At 42.1% G+C, this 23,210-nt stretch overlaps 1 protein-coding gene across 1 annotated transcript in view; it reads right to left on the bottom strand.

The window, feature by feature from the left end:
- Window positions 1–21,045, bottom strand: part of LOC139371161 (chromodomain-helicase-DNA-binding protein 5-like) — a 47,273-nt gene extending 26,228 nt beyond the window's left edge. Inside the window, exons 1-2 of the mRNA XM_071111287.1 lie at window positions 20,717–21,045; window positions 163–314 (exon numbers count right to left, since the gene is read on the bottom strand). Coding sequence (XP_070967388.1) covers window positions 163–314; window positions 20,717–20,783 — 219 coding nt within the window. The 5' untranslated portion in view covers window positions 20,784–21,045. The remainder of the gene's footprint in view (window positions 1–162; window positions 315–20,716) is intronic.
- Between the last annotated feature and the right edge of the window lie 2,165 nt (window positions 21,046–23,210).

Genomic DNA, 23,210 nt, shown 5'->3' with positions numbered 1-23,210 from the left:
TCCTAACCTACCGTCCATGTTGACTACCACAGGAACTCCTCCTGATCCACAGTCTAAATGGCACAAAGAGACTACTACAGTTTATTGCACAACATCTACTGTAGCTTCTTACAGGTTGTGTGTTATTGTGCACAAAAATGTTTGCAGTCTCATAGAGCTCACCTCCTTTTTCCTCTTCTTGACTTTGGGCATCTTGCCCTCCTTCATCTTTTTAGGTTTCTTCTTCTTCTGTTGTTTGAGGGAGTCGTCGTCAGAGAAGAAGCTGTCCAGAGATGTGAGCGGGACAGTGTTGTGTTCACCCTCCTCATCCTCATCTTGACACACAAACACAAACATGGCATTCAGAAACACATGATACAGGTACAGTGCCAGTCAAAAGTTTTGACACATCTACTCATTCAAGGGTTTCTCTTTATTTTTACTATAGTGAAGACATCAAAACTATGAAATAACAATCATGCAGTAACCAAAAAAAAGTGTTAATCAAATCAAAATATATTTTCTATTTTAGATTCTTCAAAGTAGCTACCCTTCGCCTTGATGACAGCTTTGCACACTCTTGGCATTCTCTCAACCAGCTTCACCTGGAATGATTTTTCCAATAGTCTTGAAGGAGTTCCTACATATGCTGAGAACTTGTAGGCTACTTTTCCTTCACTCTGCGGTCCAACTCATCCCAAACCATCTCAATTGGGTGGAGGTTGGGTGATTGTGGAGGCCAGGTCGTCTGATGCAGCACTCTTTCACTCTCCTTCTTGGTCAAATAGCCCTTACAAATCCTGGAGGTGTGTTGGGTCATTGTCCTGTTGAAAAACAAATTATAGTCCAACTAATCGCAAACCAGATGGGATAGCGTAGCGCTGCAGAATGCTGTGGTAACAATGCTGGTTAAGTGCGCCTTGAATTCAAAATAAATCAGACAGTGTCACCAGCAAAGCACCCCCACACCTCCTCCTCCATGCTTCACGGTGGGAACCACACATGCAGAGATCATCCGTTCACCTACACTGCGTCTCACAAAGACAAGGCGGTTTAAACCAAAAATCTCAAATTTGGACTCATCAGACCACAGGACAGATTTCCACCGGCCTAATGTCCATTGCTCGTGTTTCGTGGCCCAAGCAAGTCTCTTCTTCTTATTGGTGTCCTCTAGTAGTAGTTTCTTTGCAGCAATTCGACCATGAAGGCCTGATTCATGCAGTCTCCTCTGAGCAGATGATGTTGAGATGTGTATGTTACTTGAACTCTGTGAAGCATTTATTTGGAATGGAATTTCTGGAGGCTGGTAACTTCTGTATATCACCCCTACCTTGTCACAACTCAACTGATTGGCTCAACATATTAAGAAGGAAAGAAATTCCACAAATGAACTTCTGAAAATGAACAGAACTCATATGGCAGGCAAAAACCTGAAAAGAAATCCAAACAGGAAGTGGGAAATCTGAGGTTGGTCAATTTTCCACCCAGCCCCTATTGAATACACAGTGGGATATTGGTTATGTTGCACTTCCTAAGGCTTCCACTAGATGTCAACAGTCTTTAGAAACTTGTTTGAGGATTCTATTGTGAAGTGGGACCGAATACGAAGGGAATGAGTAAGGTCTGCCATGAGCTGACCATGCTCTGACCATGCGCGTTCACATGAGAGGGAGCTCTGTTCCATCGCACTTGGAATTCTCCGGTTGGAACATTATTGACGTTTTATGATAAAAAAACCTTCCTAAAGATTGATTCCATACATCGTTTGACATGTTTCTACGGACAGGAACGGAACTTTTTGATATTTCGTCTGCTTTTAGGGAACGCGCTTCATGACTTGGATTTGTTGGATTTGTTAGAGCTAACAAAAGTAGCTCTTTGGACAGAAATAATGGACATTATCGAACTAAATCAAGCATTTCATGTGGAACTGGGATTCCTGGGAGTGCAGTCTGATGAAGATCATCAAAGATAAGGGAATATTTATAATGCTATTTATGAATGATGTTGATTATCCAATATGGCAGATATCTTTTTGGCTGCTTTGTTGCCTGAAAGTTGTACTCAGATTATTGCATGGTTTGCTTTTTCCGTAAAGTTTGTTTGAAATCTGACTCAGTGGTTGCATTAAGGAGAAGTGTATCTATATTTCCATGTCTAACAATTGTATTTTCATCGACATTTATAATGAGTATTTCTGTAAAAGGATGTGGCTCTCTGCAATATCACCGGATGTTTTTGGAACTAGTGAACAAAACGCGCCAATGTATACTGAGATTTTTTTATATAAATATGCACTTTATCGAACAAAACATATATGTATTGTGTAACATGAAGTCCTATGAGTGTCATCGGATGAAGATCACCAAAGGTTAGTGATTAATTGTATCTCTATTTCTGCTTTTTGTGACTCCTCTGTGTTTTTCTGTGAGTTGGTGGTGACCTAACATAATCGTTTGTGGTGCTAATCGCTGTAAAGCCTATTTGAAATCGGACACTTTGGTGGGATTAACAACAAGATGACCTTTAAAATGGTATAAGATACATGTATGTTTGAGGAATTTTAATTATGAGATTTCTGTTTGAATTTGGCGCTCTGCACTTTCACTGGCTGTTGTCATATCAATCCAGGTAACGGGATTGCAGCCCTAAGAAGTTAATTAACAAGGCACACCTGTTCATTGAAAGGCATTCCAGTACCTCATGAAGCTGGTTGAGAGAATGCCAAGAGTGTGCAAAGCTGTCATCAAGGCAAAGGGTGGCTACTTTAAAGAATCTCAAATATAAAATAGATTTTGATTTGTTTAACACTTTTTTGGTTACTACATGATTCCATACGTGTTATTTCATAGTTTTGATGTCTTCCCTAATATTCTACAATGTAGAAAATAGTAAAAAATAAAGAGAAACCGTGGAATGAGAAGCTGTGTCCAAACGTTTGACTGGTACTCTATACAACCTTTACTCTTACCGTAATACTCATACAAATTTCATAGGGGTTCTGGTAGTCATCATCACCTATCCATCCTCCCCTTTTACCTTATATCCCATCAGCCAGGTAAAACTCCTAGTGAGGTGCTAGTCATCCATCAACTGTATTGCCTCAATGTTATTGTATACATAGAAGCATGCTGAATAGGGTGTACTACGGCGCTCCAGACTTCAGTGTGGCCATAGTGGGTCACAGAGGAATAAGAGACAGTAGACAGTACATCACTATAAAGAGACACACTCCTCATTCACAAACACACAGACTGGAGGGCATGAAATATGCAGCACGTGCATCAGAGTCATTCAGCCAGTCAACACTAGGCTAGCCTTGCAGACTACCACTCCCAGAGGAACACTGAGTAGGGGTTCCCTGTCTCCTAAGCACAAACCTTGACTTGCAATGTACTTATACTCCATTTAGCCAGGCCAGTCAGGAGGGGCTACACAGACACTAGGGGCATCCAAGGTTCATTATCAATGAGAGACTCATAGAATTGTCTATTTATACATTCCCATTCACCACTGGCTAAACTGGATGCATCATCCCACTTGTGTAGATTGAGGCTCTCTCATAAACATGTATAATGGCAGCTAGTGCCTCAAGCTCTACAGTTAATAAGCCAACATGTCTGCAGTATCTCATAGGAGCTCTTTCATGTCTGAGCTACTGTCCATGTTTGCTGCCTGCCAGGCATGACATCATCACAACTACACAGCTAATGTTGTAGTTCATTCAAATGCACTGATGATGCAATTGACTGAGAGGAGGAGAAATGCAGTTGAAATACAGGCAGGTTGAGAAAGAAAATAATTGTCTGTTTCCGGTTCAAGAACACTCCTCCTTGCTGATATGTGACACCCCCCATTATCTACCACCAAGTTGACCACAAATGGCCAATTTAATAAATGTAATTGAGATAAACACATGATTTCCGCACATGTAGGAATGTATGTAAGGCATCACATCTAAATGTACTCACCATGGACTGGCAGAATCCTTTTTTCCTTTAACGAGTCTGACAAGCCCGACGCGAATGATATACTGTTGTCTCGGGAACAGGCCCAGATCCCCGTGATTTGCGTGAAGAGGAGGCGGAGAAAAAGGGGCCAGAGGGCGGGATGCTTTCTGAGAATTCGTAGGTGATCGAATAAACCCCCACTTCCTTCCATTCTGCTAGCAAACGTGCAATCTTTGGAGAATAAAATCAATGACCTACGCGGAAGATTAAAATTAAACTACCAACGGGACATCCAAACTGTAATATTTTATGCTTAACGGAGTCGTGGCTGAACGACGACACTATCAACATACAGCTGGCTGGTTATACGCTGTACCAGCAGGATAGAACAGCAGCGCCTGGTAAGACAAGGGGCGGAGGACTATGTATTTTTGTAAATAACAGCTGGTGCACAATATCTAAGGAAGCCTTGAGCTATTGCTCGCCTGAGGTAGAGTATCTTATGATAAGCTGTATCACACTATCTACCTAGAGAGTTTTCATCTGTATTTTCGTAGCTGTTACATACCACCACAGACTGAGGCTGGCACAAAGACAGCATTGAATGAATTGTGTTCCGCCATAAGCAAACAAGAAAATGGTCACTCAGATGCGGCGCTCCTAGTAGCCAGGGACTTTAATGCCAGGAAACTTAAATCCGTTTTTACCAAATTTCTATCACTATGTTAAATGTGCAACCAGAGTGACCAGCTTTACTCCACACACAGAGTTGCATACAAAGCTCTCCCTCGCCCTCCATTTGGAAAATCTGACCATAATTCTATCCTGATTCCGGCTTACATGCAAAGATTAAAGCAGGAAGCACCAGTGACTAGATCAATAAAAAAAAGTGGTCAAATGAAGCAGATGCTAAACTACAGCAATGTTTTGCTAGCACAAACTGGAATATGTTCTGGGATTCCTCCCAATGGTATTGAGGAGTACACAACCATCAGTCATTGGCTTCATCAATAAGTGCATCGATGACGACGTCCCCACAGTGACCGTACATACATACTAGAGGTCGACCGATTAAAGTTTTCATAACAATCGGTAATCTGCATTGTTGGACGCCGTTTATGGCCGATTGCATTGTAATCCACGAGGAAACGGCGTGGCAGGCTGACCACCTGTTACGGGAGTGCAGCAAGGAGCCAAGGTAAGTAGCTAGCTAGCATTAAACTTATCTTATAAAAAAATCTATCTTCACATAATCACTAGTTAACTACACATGGTTGATGATATTACTAGGTTAACCTGCTTGTCCTGCGTTGCATATAATCAATGCGGTTAATTTATCATCGAATCACAGCCGACTTCAACTTCGACAAACGGGTGATGATTTAACAAAAACACAATCGTTGCACCAATGTACCTAACCATAAACATCAATGCCTTTCTTACAATCAATACACAAGTATATTTTTTAAAACCTGCATATTTAGTTTAAAAAAATTCATGTTAGCAGGCAATATTAACTAGGGAAATTGTGTCACTTCTCTTGCGTTCAGTGCAAGCAGAGTCAGGGTATATGCAGCAGTTTGGGCTGTCTGGCTCATTGTGAACTGTGTGAAGACCATTTCTTCCGAACAAAGACCGTAATTAAATTTGCCAGAATTTTACATAATTATGACATAACATTGAAGGTTGTGCAATGTAACAGCAATATTTAGACTTAGAGTTGTCACCCGTTCTATAAAATACGGAACGGTTCCATATTTCACTGAAAGAATAAACGTTTTGTTTTTGAAATTATAGTTTCCAGATTTTACCATATTAATGACCTAAGGCTTGTATTTCTGTGTGTTTATTATATTATAATTAAGTCTATGATTTAATACTTGACAGAGCAGTCTGACTGAGCGGTGGTAGGCAGCAGCAGGCTCATAAGCATTCATTAAAACAGCACTTTCCTGCATTTGCAGCAGCTCTTCGCAATGCTTGAAGCACAGCGCTGTTTATGACTTCAAGCCTATCAACTCCCGAGATTAGGCCGGCAATACTATAGTGCCTATAAGAACATCCAATAGTCAAAGGTATATGAAATACAAATGGTATAGAGAAATAGTCCTATAATAACTACAACCTAAAACTTCTTAACTGGGAATATTGAAGACTAGTGTTAAAAGGAACCGCCAGCTTTCATATGTTCCCATGTTCTCATGTTCTGAGCAAGAAACATAAACGGTAGCTTTTTACATGGCACATATTGCACTTTTACATTCATCTCCAACACTGTGTTTTTTGCCTTATTTAAACCAAATTGAACATGTTTCATTATTTATTTGAGACTAAATTTATTTTATTTATATATTATATTAAGTTAAAATAAAAGTGTTCATTCAGTATTGTTGTAAATGTCATTATTAGAAATATATATAAAAATCGTCCGATTAATCGGTATCGGCGTTAAATCATAATCGGTCGACCTCTAGTACATATCCCAACCATAAGCCATGGACTACAGGCAACATCTGCACTGAGCTAAAGGCTAGAGCTGCCGCTATCTAGGAGCGGGACTCTAACCCGGACGCTTAGAAGAAATCCTGCTATGCCCTCCGACAAATCATCAAACAGGAAAAGCATCAATACAGGACTAAGATCGAATCGTACTACACCGGCTCTGATGCTCGTCGGATGTGGCAGGGCTTGCAAACCACTACAGACTACAAAGGGAAGCACAGCCGAGAGCTGCCCAGTGACACGATCCTACCAGACGAGCTAAACTACTTCTATGCTCGCTTCGAGGCAAAAAACACTGAAACATGCGTGAGAGCACCAGCTGTTCCGGAAGACTGTGTGATCATGCTCTCCGCAGCCGATGTGAGTTTGACCTTTAAACAAGTCAACATTCACAAGACTGTCACATCAGCTCCTGCAACGCCCTCTACTGCTCATCCTGTGTCTCCTTGACCTGCCGCCACTCCCCCAGTACTCGCTCCCTCTCCCTCTCTATGTGTGTGATTGTGTGGGCAGAGACAGGTGTGCTGGATTCAGAGCAGATCCCCACCAACTGCAACCTGTTCCATAACAAAGACCTCTACAAATACTCTGCCCTGCCAGATCGTAATCTCTGCTCAGTCAGTCTACGTTTCTAGCCATTTGTTACTATTCCTGTTACGCCCGTTTTCCTTGGCTGACGCGGTTTTCCTCTCTGCTACAGTTCTTCCCGCTCTGACTCTGGTCCCTGTCTCCAGTCCAACGTCTCGTCATCCTGCTACTCTGTCCTTGATTTCCCACTCTACTACTCCCTTGGATTTCCCTCCCGACCTGCTTACCCTGTTTCAAGCCCTCTCGATCCAGCCTCAGCCTCCGCACCTGGTTTCCAGCAACCCGCCCGAGCATCCCCTGACCTGCATACCATCTCCCCCTTGTGTTTCAATAAATACCTTGGTTACTTCATCCCAGTCTCCTTATCCTAGTCTGCTCTTGGGTTCCCCTGTTCCACTCCGCGTAACAGACGAATTACCAGGACGTGTACTGCGAGCATGTGCTGACCAACAAGTGTCTTCACTGACATTTTTCAACCTCTCCCTGTCCGAGTCTGTAATACCAGCATGTTTAAAGCAGACCACCATAGTACCTGTGCCCAAGAACACGAAGGTAACCTGCCTAAATGACTACCGACCCGTAGAACTCAAGTCTGTAGCCATTAAGTGCTTTGAAAGGCTGGTCATGGCTCACATCAACACCATTATCCCAGAAACACTAGACCCACTCCAATTTGCATACCGCTCCAACAGATCCACAAATGATCCAATCTCTATTGCACTCCACACTGCCCTTTCCCATCTGGACAAAAAGGAACACCTATGTGAGAACGCTTTTCATTGACTACAGCTCAGCATTCAAAACCATAGTGCCCTCAAATCTCATCAATAAGCTAATGACCCTGGGACTAAACACCTCCCTCTGCAACTGGATCCTGGACTTCCTGACGGGCCGCCCCCAGGTGGTAAGGGTAGGTAACAACACATTCGCCATACTGATCCTCAACACAAGTACCCCTCAGGGGTGCGTGCTCAGTCCCCTCCTGTACTCCCCTGTTCACTCATGATTGCACGGCCAGGCTCAACACCATAATGTTATTTATTTTACCTTTATTTAACTAGGCAAGTCAATTAAGAACAAATTCTTATTTTCAATGACAGCCTAGGAACAGTGGGTTAACTGCCTTGTTCAGGAGCTGAATGACAGATTTTTACCTTGTCAGCTCGGGTACTCGATCTTGCAACCTTTCGGTTACTAGTCCAACGCCCTAACCACTAGGCTACCTGCCGCCCTCATTAAGTTTGCCGATGACAACAGTGGTAGGCCTGATCACCGACAAGACAACCTATAGGGAAGAGGTCAGAGACCTGGCCGTGTGGTACCAGGACAACAACCTCTCTGTAATGGTCTGGGTGTAGCTGGTGCAGAGGAGTCAGGCGCAGGACAGCAGAGATGAGTAACACAAGTAACTTTACTCAAATATTCCAATAACATGACGTAATACCGAGCCCACAATAACGGACCGAACATACATAAAACAATCACGCACAAAAACCATGGGGAAAACAGATGATAATGAACATGTAATTGTGGAATTGAAACCAGGTGTGTAAAACAAAAACAAAACAAATGGAAAATGAAAAGTGGATCGGCGATGGCTAGAAGGCTGGTGATGTCGACCGCCGAATGCAATCCCGAACAAGGAGAGGGACCGACTTCGGCGAAAGTCGTGACACTCTCCCTCAATGTGGTCAAGACAAAAGAGATGATTGTGGACTACAGGAAAAAGAGGACCGAGCACGCCCCCATTCTCATCGACAGGGCTGTAGTGGAGCAGATTGAGAGCTTCTAGTTCCTTGGTGTCCACATCACCAACAAACTAAGATGGTCCAAGCACACCAAGACAATCGTGAAGAGGGCACGACGAAACCTATTCCCCCTCAGGAGACTGAAAAGATTTGGCATGGGACCTCAGATCCTCAAAAGGTTCTACAGCTGTACCATCGAGAGCATGGTTGCATCACTGCCTGGTATGGCACCTGCTCGGCCTCCGACTGCAAGGCACTACAGTGCAAACGGCCCAGTACATCACTGGGGCCAAGCTTCCTGCCATCCAGGACCTCTATACCAGGCGGTGTCAGAGGAAGGCCCTAAAAATTGTCAAAGACTCCAGCCACCCTAGTCATAGACTGTTCTCTCTGCAACCACACGGCAAGCAGTACTGGAGCACCAAGTCTAGGTCCAATAGGCTTCTACCCCCAAGCCATAAGACTCATTAACATCTAATCACAGGCTACCCAAGCTACTTGCATTGCACTGCCACTGCTACTCTCTGTTGTTATCATCTATGCATAGTCACGATGATAACTCTACCTACGAGTACATATTACCACAACTAACCGGTGCCCCCGCACATTGACTCTGTTACGGTACCCCCCTGTATATAGTCTTGCTATTGTTATTTTACTGCTGCTCTTGAATTAGTTGTTACTTTATTTCTTATCCAGATTTTTTAACTGCATTGTTAGTTAGTGGCTTGTAAGTAAGCATTTCACTGTAAGTTCTACACACTGTAAGGTCTACAATTTGATTTGGCGCATATTGACTAATAAAATAGCTCGCAGCTATTACTCAAAATGCTCTGTGATGTCTTCCAGAGGTGGCAGCCTAGTAACCAGCCTGGTGGCTGGCTGTGCGTATCTGACTGTGCCAGGTGTTGAGGGGGATCACTGTGGCACGTGTCACAGGGCAGCTGGCACAAGGCCCTGTTTGAACCACAAACTTCTTGTTTGAACCAGGCTGCAGCCCTACTTCGCACACTGTGTCCACTTTAAAGTGCGGACGGTGGGCAGGCAGCACCGCTCTGAACTTCCTGCAAGGGCTTGGCCACTGGACCGCTCCATTAGAGGGGAGATTCATGACCTTCTCCCTTGTTGAATGTTCAGCATTTACAGAAAACGCATTGGGTCTCTCTCTTTGACAGGCTCCTTATAGAAATACCCAGTTAATGGTGCCCTGTGGAGAGAGTGACTTCAGGGTTCTCCCCTTATTGAGGTGTTTCTAGCCCACTCTAGTCATGTCTTGGGAAACACAAAAGCGAACTCACACACATTTACTCCAAAGTTTGGCCAATCTAGCAGCGGATATGCCGTCATAGCGTAGCATTCTGAATTGTAGACTGTATGACTTCATGATACTCTGTAAACCATCTTCTTACAAATCTGTGCAAGAAAATCTGTTTTGAGCAGTAGTCATTGACTGTGAGCTCACTTTCCTGCTCCTGGGTCTTGGAAGTTAGTGATAATAAATAGTGGCAGGGCAGTGTATATCTAAGGGTACAGAGTGATGGTGTGTGAGTGAGCTAGTTGTGTACTGTGGGTCAATTCAGGGCAGCAGGAGCCTGGTCAGCAGGAACCTGGTGGTGGCAGATGTAACAGAGCATTACAGCTCCTTATATATTTTGCTATTCTTGCTCACCCATTCATAAATATTATATGGTAGTAGTATATTATGAAAGTGTAATTAGAACATATATGTGCAGTTGAACACAAATGTAGTGGTAACTAGTGTAAAAGGTGATGCTTGCCCAAGTATAATACACATTTACTCGGGCAAGCATCACACACACACACACACAGTTGGACAAAAAAAGGTGTCGGCTTTCACAGTGGAGCCTCCAAAAATAGCCCCACCAATCAGGGATGACTTTAGTAGGCACACAAAAGCCCATGATAATCTTTACATTTCAGAGAAGGATGAAACCATGAAAAAAAGAGATGCAGTAGCAACATGTAAAACTGAGACACAGGGGCAGTGCTAGTGACATGACAAATCAAATGTGACAATGGGAAGGACAACTGAATGATTTGACAGTGAGTGGTGATTGTATGGCTGTGACAGCTAACAGTGGAAGCTACTGTACTGTGGGTCCTTGGCTCTCCCTCTATGGCTTGTGGAGGGCCCCTGCCAATCCTGAAATTCCTTAAGACTGCTGTCAAGCCTGGCTGGGTCTATATGAAAAACACTCACATCAAAGCATCATGCACGGTTAACATGCTGCATGCACAATTATACACCTTCTCATTCCATGACAGACTGACCAGGTGAAATCTATGATCCCTTATTGATGTCTCTTATTGATCCACTTCAATCAGTGTCGATGTAGGGGAGGAGACAGGTTAAATAAGGATTTTCAATCCTTGAGACATGGATTGTGTGTGTTGTGTGTGTGCATCCAGAGGGTGAATGGGCAAGACAAAAGCTTTAAGTGCCTTTGAACATGGTATGGTAGTAGGTGCCAGGTGCACTGGTTTCAGAGTGTCAATAACTGGAACGCTGCTGGGTTTTTCACACTCAACAGTTTCTTATGTGTATCAAGAATGGTCCAACACCCAAAGGATATCCAGCCAACTTGAAACAACTGTGAAAAGCATTGGATTCAAGATGGGCCAGCATCCCTGTGAAACGCTTCTGACACCTTGTAGAGTCCATGCCAGATGAATTGAGGCTGTTCTGATGGCAAAAGGGGGTGCAAGTCAATATTAGAACGGTGTTCCTAATGTTTTTTCACTCAGTGTAGAACACACTGGGAGAAAATATATAAAACAAACATATAAAGAATCAACTTAAACATAACAAGAAGGATTCATTTAAATCACACATTTTCATAGCTATTTGCATGCATTTACACTTCGTTTTTAACCACAAGTCTTTGGTTATTGGGGTCGTGCATCAGTGATTGCATTATCCCTCAGGATGTGGCTGGCAGACTATGTGCTAAAATTGCAAAGAACTCTCCTCTTTCTGAAGCTAAGCTGGTCTTAATTAAATTGTACCAATAGAAATCATTTTAAGGTACAGTATTTTGGGAGTCGGTTTGCTCCATAACACCCATGACTACAGTGCATTCGGAAAGTATTCAGACCCCTTGACTTTTTCCACATTTTGTTACGTTACAGCCTTATTCTAAAATGTAATACATTTTTGTTTTTTTGTGATGCATTAGAATGATGGAGGTCACTGAAGGCCACTGTGTACTTGGGGACCTTCAATGCTGCAGAAATGTTTTAGTACCCTTCCCCAGATCTGCGCCTTCCTTTGACTTCATGCCTTGGTGTTTGCTCAGACCTGCACTGTCAACTGTGGGACAGGTGTTATGTAGACAAGTGTATGTCTAATGAATTGAATTTACCGCAGGTGGACCTCAATCAAGTTGTAGAAACATCTCAAGGATGATCAATGGAAACAGGATGTACCTGAGCTCAATTTCGAGTCTCATAGCAGAGGGTCTGAATACTTATGTAAATAAAGTATTTGTATTTTTTTTATAAATTACCTCACATTTCTAAAAACCTGTTTTCGCTTTGTCATTATGGGGTATTGTGTGTAGAATGATGAAGATTTATTTTTATTTCAGCAATTTTAAAATAAGTAAAGTACAAAATATGGAAAAAGTCAAAGGGTCTGAATACTTTCCGAATGCACTACACATAAAATAAACTTTTATGTATGCTCCAATGTAAAATGTTGTTGTAAATTATAATAATGTACATGTTTTTATGTAACAGGCTAAGGCTAATATCAGACAGGAGCTCAGACATAGGCATTCTGTTATTTAAGCTAATAAGCTGACCACACCGCTCGTATCTCGTGTGCGAGCGTTGCAAAATAAATTTAGAAATCTATGTTATTTAATTATTGCACCCACACTGCTCGCGAGCGTCTGCATTGCCAAGGGCTAAAATATAACTCCTTTCTACTTCTGACGTAGATCGCGCTGCAAGTCCTGCCTCTCCCATCTCCTCACTGGATTATAGAAGCAGGTACCCACGTGTCATCTCCTCTTTGGTTATACCCATGTGGGTGATTGAAAGACGAACTGCATTGCCGGTCGGTGTAGTAATCCTATGAAAGTTTAGATACCAATCACCATATAAATTCAAAGATGAAAAAGCCTGGAAGGAGGAGAGATGACTAGAAACGATTCGGTTGACCGTTTTATGTGTGGATTAACTGTCGGAGTAGAGGACCTTGTGCATTTCAGGTAAAATAACAACCTAATGTTTATATCCCAGGACAAATTAACTAGCAACAGCAAGCTAGCTAAATAGGACAAATTAGCTAGCAAGTGCAAGCTAACTAGCTAAATTTCCATAAATGTTTAATGCTTTTCGACCTGTCCCCAAATTAATATAATTGGTTCAGAATTGGTTTTGATACTTTAACCTGCGTGTCGTGATCGCGTTTGGTGTAAGGGGACAAAATAGATTTATACACAATGGCGCACGCGCGCTGCTGGTTTGGGTTCCGTGTAAGCCTAGTGCAAACGTCAAACTATCCAGAGCATATACATAAACAAAGAAATCTATTTTTTAACAAAAAACCACAACATACAAAACCATACACTGCACAGCTAGGCCTAATGCGAGGTTATTCTTTATTGCACCATGACAAACTGGTGCCATAAACAGCCAACCATTACACACTGATAGGCTAATGCAAAATGCAGGAGGGCACTTTAGTCTACCCTGGCTAAGGTTGCAAAGGGTCGGTCAACTTTAATAAGGAAGTTAAGCCCGCGAATTTTGTGAATTTTGCTTAAATTCATCAAAAAGGTTAGCTTATAACAGTGAACCTTTTTGTGTGATACAAATAAGACAATTCTAGGTCTTGTGGCATATTTTGTTTAAACTATTATTCAATGGAATTGCAACACTCTGCATGCACAGTGCATTCTTCCATCATGTGCAGTGCACTCTTCCATCACATGTACACTTGATTCTCAAGATCTTGCATACTAATGAGATGCTATTAAGCATTAAGCATCTCCAATCCAAAATTAAATCTAGAATCGGCTTCCTATATCGCAACAAAGCATCCTTCACTCATGCTGCCAAACATACCCTCGTAAAACTGACCATCCTACCGATCCTCGACTTCGGTGATGTCATCTATAAAATAGCCTCCAACACTCTACTCAACAAACTGGATGCAGTCTATCACAGTGCCATCCGTTTTGTCACCAAAGCCCCATACACTACCCACCATTGCGACCTGTACGCTCTCGTTGGTTGGCCCTCGCTTCATACTCATCGCCAAACCCACTGGCTACAGGTTATCTACAAGTCTCTACTAGGTAAAGCCCCGCCTTATCTCAGCTCACTGGTCACCATAGCAGCATCCACTCGTAGCACGCGCTCCAGCAGGTATATCTCACTGTTCACCCCCAAAGCCAATTCCTCCTTTGGTCATCTTTCCTTCCAGTTCTCTGCTGCCCATGACTGGAACGAAATGCAAAAATCTCTGAAGCTGGAGACTCACATCTCCCTCACTAGCTTTAAGCACGAGCTGTCAGAGCATTTTACAGATCACTGCACCTGTACTTAGCCTATCTATAAACAGCCCATCTATCTACCTACCTCATCCCCATAATGGTATTTATTTATTTATTTTGCTCCTTTGCACCCCAGTATCTCTACCTGCACATTCATCTTCTGCCGATCTACCATTCCAGTGTTTAATTGCTATATTGTAATTACTTCGCCACCATGGACTATTTATTTCCTTAACTTACCTCATATGCACTTACTGTATGTAGACTTTTTGTTTTCTTTTGTTCTACTGTATTATTGACTGTATGTTTTGTTTATTCCATGTGTAACTCTGTGTTGTTGTATGTGTCGAATTGCTACGCTTTATCTTGGCCAGGTCGCAGTTGCAAATGAGAACCTGTTCTCAACTAGCCTACCTGGTTAAATAAAGGTGAAATAAAAAATGTAATAAATAAATATTGAGCCGACACTACTACACTGTTTGAGCCAAGGACTACATGCGTTTTGGTAAGGTTTGATTACAATACATTTCTAACTTAACAATTTCTGCTAGTTAGTTTTTGCTACCACGTTGGTTTTAGCTTGCTTGAGCCTGCTAACTGAGGAGTGTTAATTCACATGTTTCCATGCATGTTTCATTTTAAAACATGTATCTTACAAAGGAGTTGTTTAATCTAACTGCTTAACTATTTAAATTGTATATTTGGGTTATTTTACTCATTTTTTTCTCATCTTTACAGGAAAATGCCACAGGCACTATCTGATGTGTGGAGACATTTCACTGCAGCTAATGTAGAAGGAAAAGCTGTGTACATTTGCAAATACTGTGCCAAATCATATGTGAAGAATGCAACAAAGATGCAGAATCATCTGGCCAAGTGCATAAAGTTCCCTCAGCGCTCACAACAAGCAACCTCTGACAAAAGTCCCTCTACTTCTATTTGAGTTGAAAATGATGAATCAGACACCTTATCGATAGCAACAGCTCATGGTCCTCCTGGAATCAGAGGTTTTGTTGACTCAATGGAGGAACGTAGTCAGAGAAATGCTGATGAATGTCTTGCTCCAGCTGTGTATACAACTGGTTCACCTCTGATGCTCACAGGCAATGTGTATTGGAAGAGATTTCTGAATGTTCTTCGCCCAGCATACACCCCTCCAACCAGACATGCTTTTTCTACTCATTAGCTGGATGCAGAGTTCAACAGAGTTCAAGTGAAGGTCTAGCAAATCACAGAGAAAGCAGACTGTATTGCAATCATCTCTGATGGGTGGTCGAATGTTCGTGGGCAAGGAATAATTAACTACCATCATAACTACTATCATCTCCAACCCTCAACCAGTTTTATATAAGAGCACAGACACAAGAGACAACAGACACACTGGTCTCTACATTGCAAATGAGCTGAAGGCAGCCATCAATGACCTTGGACCACAGAAGGTATTTGCACTGGTGACAGACAATGCTGCGAACATGATGGCTGCTTGGTCTAAAGTAGGAGTCCTACCCTCACATCACACCCAAGGGTCATCAAGTTATAGCAGCAATCTACCTCACCAAGCAAAGTGAGAAGAATAAGAGCACCACATTGAAGCTGCCCAGCAACATCCATTGGGGTGGTGTTATCATCATGTTTGTCTCCTGGAGGGGAAGGAGTCTCTCCAATAAATGGCCATATCACAGTCTGCCAATATGGACAGCCCCATCAAGAGGATCCTCCTGGATGGTGTATTTTGGGAGAGAGTGGTAAGCAGCCTGAAACCTATAGCAGTAGCCATTGCACATATTGAGGGAAAGAATGCCATCCTGTCTGATGTTCAGACTCCGCTTGCTGATGTAAGAGAAATAATCCGTACTGCCCTGCCCACTTCACTGTTGCTCCAAGCAATGTTGGACCCCAAGTATGCTGGCAAGAGCATCCTGTCTGATGCAGAGATCAACAAGGCCTATGGTGTCATCACTACCGTGTCTTGCCACCTTGGCCTGGATGAGGGCAAGGTTCTTGGCAGTCGGGCAAAGTACACTTCCAAGCAAGGGCTTTCGATGGAGATGCAATATGGCAGTCGTGCCAACATATCTCATCAGCCACCTGGTGGAAGGGACTTTGTGGATCTGAGGCTCTTTCCCCTGTTGCCTCCATCATCCTCCAAATCCCACCAACATCAGCCACCTCAGAGCGCAACTGGTCCTTGTTTGGGAACACACACACCAAAGCACGCAACAGGCTGACCAATACAAGGCTTGAAAAATTGGTGGCCATCCGGACAAATTTGAGGCTTTTTGAGCCTGACAAAGAGCCATCCTCAACTAGGTTGGAAAGTGACAGTGAAGATGAGGCCTCAGAGTCTGATGTTCAAGGGGTGGACATTGAGGAGGTTCAGGGAGAAGACATGGAAGCCTGAGAGGAAGAAAACCAAAGCTTTAGTTTCTAGACTATCATTGAAAAGATGCAACGGATCATTGGGGATCATTCTCTTTCTTTTGTTGTTCAGTGAAGTCATCCCATGTGAAGAGTCAACTCATTTAATTAAAGTTCAATTCATAACTAAAATAGTTTTGTTTTTTTTTCTATTGGAAGGATTTCATAATTTTCAATTATGTCTACTTATGATAAGGTAAAAGGTTTATATTTCTGTCTCCATATGATATGGTAAATATATCCAATGTAAAAAAAACATCTACATTTAAATGGTATTAATATTAATTTGCATATATTTCCAATATATTCCCGTTAATTCCCACAGAAAGTTTCCACCTCTGAATATTCCCCAAAATGTGCAACCTTGGCCCTGGCTGCTAATCCAGTAGTAAATCATCTGGGGCCTGGAGCTAGCTGGAGGAGAAAAACTATGAATGCAATGATTGTATTGAGTGAACTGACATGGTGGAATAAAAAGGCAGGCTCCTGGCCTGGACCATTCCTGTAAGGTACTTCATCACATCACCACTGGCCTGACACTGGCTCAGCCACTGGCTCCCCAGATATTTAGGACCTGGTTGACTGCCATGGATGGAGAGATTGATAAACTAGGCTCAGGGGGCACCCTATTTAACTAGCAGTGTAAATAAGAGATGAGTTGATGGGTTTAAAGATGTCATCTACCATGCTCTCACCATTTTAAGGTTTGGAAGGTTCACATGGGGCGCGTTCAGTAGGACGCAACGTTTTGACCGTTCAAATAGAAATTGGCTATGTAGAACAAGCATGCCTCTCTTACATGAAGATTAAGGAATCACATCGGCTTTATTCATGGTATTTCTATCTCCATCATTCTAAAACATTTGGCAACTGAACATGGCCATGGTCTTGAGTGCATTCAAAAGTGTTGTTTTACAGACCATCCAACCTGACAGAGCTTGAGAGGATCTGCAGAGAAGAATGGGAGAAACTACCCAAATACAGGTGTGCCAAGCTTGTAGCGTCATACCTAAGAGGACTCGAGGCTGTAATCATTGCCAAAGGTGCTTCAACAATGTTCTGAGTAAATGGTCTGAATGCTTATTAAGTAAATGTGATATTTCAGCGTTTTATTTTGAATAACTTTGCAAAATTGTCATTATGGGGTATTGTGTGAAGATCAATGAGAATATATATATATATATATATTTTTTAATCCATTTTAGAATAAGGCTGTAACATAACAAAATGTGGAAAAAGTCAAGGAGTCTGAATACTTTACAAATGCACTGTATAGTTATTATTTTATATAATTTTCATTCTTGGACATAAGACTGTAAAATCACCAGGAAATTAGCTCAAAGTCATTTTAATTTAGGAAATCTGTTCAAGTATTCCTTCACATTAATAGAGAAGCATCCTAATGTAATCAAGGTTTGAAGTTTTTTTCAAATACTACAGTGCCTTCAAAAACTATTCCCACCCCTTTACTTTTTCCCACATTTTTGTTGTATTACAGCTGATTTTAAAATGGATTAAATGGAGTTTGTCACTGGCCTCCACACAATACCCCATCATGCCAAAGTGGAATTATGTTTTTTTTCGAAATGTTTACAAATTAATAAAAAATTATAAACTGAATTGTCTTGAGTCAATACGTATTCAACCCCGTTATGACAAGCCTAAATAAGTTCTCAAGTAAACATTTGCTTAACAAGTCAAATAATAAGTTCCATTAACTGTTTTTTAAATGCCTACCTAATTTCTGTAGCCCACACATACAATTATCTGTGAAGTCCCTCAGCAGTGAATTTCAAAGACAGACTCAACCACAAAGACCAAAGAGGTTTTCCAAAGAAGGGCACCTATTGGTATATGGGTAAAAATAAAAAAGCAGACATTGAATATCCATTTGAGCATGGTGAAGTTATTAATTACACTTTGGATGGTGTATTGGGCTCCCGAGTGGCTCAGTGGGTATAAGGCATTGTATCTCAGTGCTTGAGGTGTCACTACAGACACCCTGGTTCGATTCCAGGCTGTATCACAACCGGCCATGATTGGGACTCCCATTAGGGCGGTGCACAATTGGCTAAGCGTCATCCGGCTTTGGCGGGTATAGGCCGTCATTGTAAATAAGAATTTGTTCTTAACTGACTTGCCTAGTTAAATAAAGGTTACACATCAAAGTCATTAGAAAGATACAGGCTCCCTTCTTAACTCAGTTGCCGGAGAGGAAAGAAACCGCTCAGGGATTTCACCATGAGGCCAATGGTGAAGTTAAAACAGTTAGAATATAATGGCTGTGATAGGAGAAACCTGAGGATGGATCAACAACATTATAGTTTCTCTACAATACTAACCTATTTGACAAGAGTGAAAAGAAGCAAGCCTGTACAGAATAAAAAATATTCCAAAACATGCATCCTGTTCACAACAAGGCACTAAAGTAATACTGCAAAACAATGTGGCAAAGCATTTAACTTTTTGTCCTGAATATGAACTGGGGCAAATTCAATATAACACATTCCCAAGCAACACTCTCCATATGTTGAAGCATAGTGGTGGCTGCATCATGTTATGGGTATGCTTGTAATCGTTAAGGTCCGTGGAGTTTTTCAGAATTGAAAAAAGTGTACTGAATTGAGCTAGGCACAGGCAAAATTCTAGAGGAAAACCTGGTTCAGTCTGCTTTCCCCTGGACACTGGAAGATGATTTCACCTTTCAGCAGAACAATAACCTAAAACAGAAGGCCAAATCTACACTGGAGTTGCACACCAAGAAGACATGAATAATCTTGAGTGGCCGAGTTCCAGTTTTGACATAAATCTACTTGAAAATCTATGGCAAGACCTGAAAATGGTTGTCTAGCAATGATCAACAACCAATTTAACAGCGCTTGAAGAATTCTGAAAAGAATAATGGGCAAACAATCCAGGTATGGAAAGCTCAGAGACTTACCCAGAAAGACTCACAACTGTAATCGCTGCAAAAGGAGCTTCTAAGTGTTAACTCAGTGGTGTGAATACTTATGTAAATTAGATATTTCTGTATTTAATTTTCAATAAATTAGCAAGCATTTATAAAAACATGTTTTCACTTTGTCATTGTGTGTAGATGGGTTAGTGTAGATGGGTTTAATCCACATTTGAATTCAGGCCTTAAAAACAAAATGTGGAATAAATCATGGGGTATGAATACTTTCTTTCTGCACTGTTTGGGATTATTGCGGTCAATTAGCAGTGTACAAATTATTTATAACTATATTCTGGTCCCCTGACCATCCACTCAAGGAAAAATCTGCCCATGGCTGAATGTAATTGGGGACCCCTGCTCTAAACTATTGTTTTCCTGTTACACGTGTTTTCATAGTCACAGCCCAGCACCTCTGCGGCCACTGCTGACTTTGGACAAGAGCCTCAAAACAATTGGGACACAGCTGCACAATTTGGGATAACGGGGCAGTAGCACCTGGGTGAGATGGGACGTTTATTGACATTAATTTATAGATAACGAATACATTTTATTCAGCTGTCACAGCATGTGATCGATCGGTGCAACTTCTGATATGGTAAGAGCATAAAACCGTGAACCAACAAAATTGTGCATGTGCCTAAATCTAATAACAAAAATCAAGTAGGCTATCTATGCTGATCGCAGTCAAAGTAAAATGGAGTTCGGTGGCATCGGAGGTTTTCATTTTTTTTTCTCACACGAACGCACTGATGCCTGCGGCTGTTCTTTTCTCGGACCGGGTCATTTCAGTAGGCTACCACAGATGGCGGCTTTTCATTCGGCCATATCATATCATCATTTGAAGATGACACATTGGCGACCCCTGCAAACCTGTGCCCGAGGAAAACGGGTAGTACTAAAATAATAAATTGGAACGCTTACTGCACCCCACCCCTCCTCTTTTCTCCTAGAACGTAGGGCAAGCCCTTTCCCCCACATTCAACTAGGCGTATAGCAGCGCAAAATATATTCAGGGCAGAAACTCCCCCTCCCCTTACTTCATTCCCTCACCTGGTATCTCGTCTTCAAAATCCATGTCGTCTTGTCCCTCGTCTTCATTGCTTAACGACCCAGGCATCTTTATCGCATACAAAAAAAACCTCTCTGAAAGTTAACCCTGAAATTGCCACTGTTCACCTCTTCGTGCCTCCCGGAAAATAATTGTATGATACTTGTGTAAATACAATTTATTTTCAAGAAAGATGGCTTCCTTCTTTTTGTTGGGAAAAATCTGTTTCCTTTTCCACTCTTCACTATCTAAGTCCTCCAGTCTGAAAATAAGAAAGACAAAAATGGAACACATGCCCAAATTGTGACGTCTGGTCTGTTGCCATGACAATCCATCCCATAATTTTCACCACAACTAGTTAGGCATGCTCTCCTAGTTACTACTTTTACTAGTCGTGAGCAGTGCTGCAAGTAGCAATGCCACTGTGTGCACCACCAGCCTGTCGCTTTGCCCATTTCCCCAAGCAAGTCCAAAGAAATTGAGGTTACAGTGGGGGGATTCAATCCCCTCGCGAGTCCCCACTTTGCATGTCGTTTCAAATTGATTCAATGCAACGTAATCATGTATCCAGTAAGACAATCGATCTAAGTCAAACTGGGTTTGAATAACCGCCAAAATTACGTCGTTTAACGATAATTATATCGATTTTAGGTAGCGGTAATTTTGGCTATATTGTATCTTGATTGATGGGCTACGCTTGCCGAAGTGCGAATATTACAAAGTAAATAATCAGCTAGCCTACATTAGAGAGAGGGCATTCGTTCGTGACATTGTAGCCTACAGTAGATTTGGTTGAATTGCAATTTCAACTATAGTAGTCCATTTCCTTTAGGTTTTAGAAAGTATTTAGCAAAGGCATGCATTCAACAAACTTCCTTTCACTGACAAGAAATCCAGTTTATTGGCAAGTGTGCTGCCTGTGCAGTCGCTAGCTTGAATAGTTGTCAAGGTTACCACCGCGGGAACAAGACGCTCGTGTGATCAGACCAGAGTTTCTAAACCCATAGGTCCAACATCGCGATACTTCCGGGAAAGCTTGTGAAGCGGTCGGCAGAACAGACCGGGGTTTGAGAAGTCAATGAGAGAAGCGACACATTCTTCCTTAGTTCATGTTCTTGAAATCTAAAAGTCACATTGATTCAAGACAATGTTATAAGTGCCTGAACATGATATTACCTCGTGAAAGTAGGAAGCGCTCTCTTATATGCAGATAGTATTATACTCAGTTAGCCCCTCCCAGGATTTTGTGTTAAACTCTCTACAACAAAGCTTTCTTAGTCTAACAAGCTTTCTCTGCCTTTAACCTTGTTCTGAACACCTCCAAAACAAAGGTCATGCGGTTTGGTGAGAAGAATGCCCCTCTTCTCCGGTGTGATTACCACCTCTGAGGGTTTTTAAGAGCTTGAGGTAGTCACTTCATACAAGTACTTGGGAGTATGGCTAGACGGTACACTGTCCTTCTCTCAGCACATATTAAAGCTGCAGGCTAACGTTAAATCTAGACTTGGTTTCCTCTATCGTAATCGCTCCTCTTTCACCCCAGCTGCCAAACTAACCCTTATTCAGATGACCATCCTACCCTTAATAGATTATGGATACGTCATGTATAGATAGGCAGGTAAGGGTGCAGCTAGATGTTCTTTACCATTCGCCCATCAGATTTGCCACCAATGCTCCTTATAGGACACATCACTGCACTCTATACTCCTCTGTAAAGTGGTCTTCTATGTATACACGTCACAAGACCCACTGGTTGATGCTTATTTATAAAACCCTCTTAGGCCTCTCTCACCTTCCTGAGATACCTACTGCAGCCCTCATCCTTCACCCTTTCTGCCAGTCACATTCTGGTCCCAAAGCACACACATACCTGGGTCGCTTCTCTTTCCAGTTCGCTGCAGCTAGCGACTGGAACGAGCTGCAAAAAAACCCCAATCAAACTGGAGTTCTCTCCATCTCTTCATTCAAAGACTTAATCATGGACACTCTTATTGAAAATTGTGGCTGATTCACGTGATGTATTGTCTCTACCTTCTTTGCCCTTTGTGCTGTGGTCTTTGCCCAATAATGTTTGTACCATGTTTTATGTAGTGTTTTGGTGTCTCTCGCCGTGATGTGTTTTGTCCTAGATTTTTATTTAATCCCCCTTCCCCACATGAAGCCTTTTGCTAGGCCGTCATTGCAAATAAGAATTGGTTCTTAACTGACTTGCCTGGTTAAATAAAATAGACTGATACGTTTTCATTTTCTTCGGAGTGACTGACGGGCTGCACATGCGCAATTCGTTGCGAAACGACCATTAGACCAAATGACGTGTTTCTGCGCATGTGCCTAGCCAGCGTCACCAGGCGTGATCAGCGAAAGAAACCGAGTTTTTGGAGTTTCTAGATAACTCAATTTAAACCATCTTTGCCCATACACTCTATGGTTGGACCACATAAAATGAAGGAAGCGTCATTTTTAGAGCCCGCCATTTATCTAAAAGCAGATTCAAGA

Source organism: Oncorhynchus clarkii, chromosome 17 (genome assembly GCF_045791955.1).
Source record: "Oncorhynchus clarkii lewisi isolate Uvic-CL-2024 chromosome 17, UVic_Ocla_1.0, whole genome shotgun sequence".
Classification (NCBI taxonomy): Eukaryota; Metazoa; Chordata; class Actinopteri; order Salmoniformes; family Salmonidae; genus Oncorhynchus; species Oncorhynchus clarkii.
The sequence above is the reverse complement of the archived record's forward strand: the minus strand, read 5'-3'. Positions and strand labels throughout refer to the sequence as shown.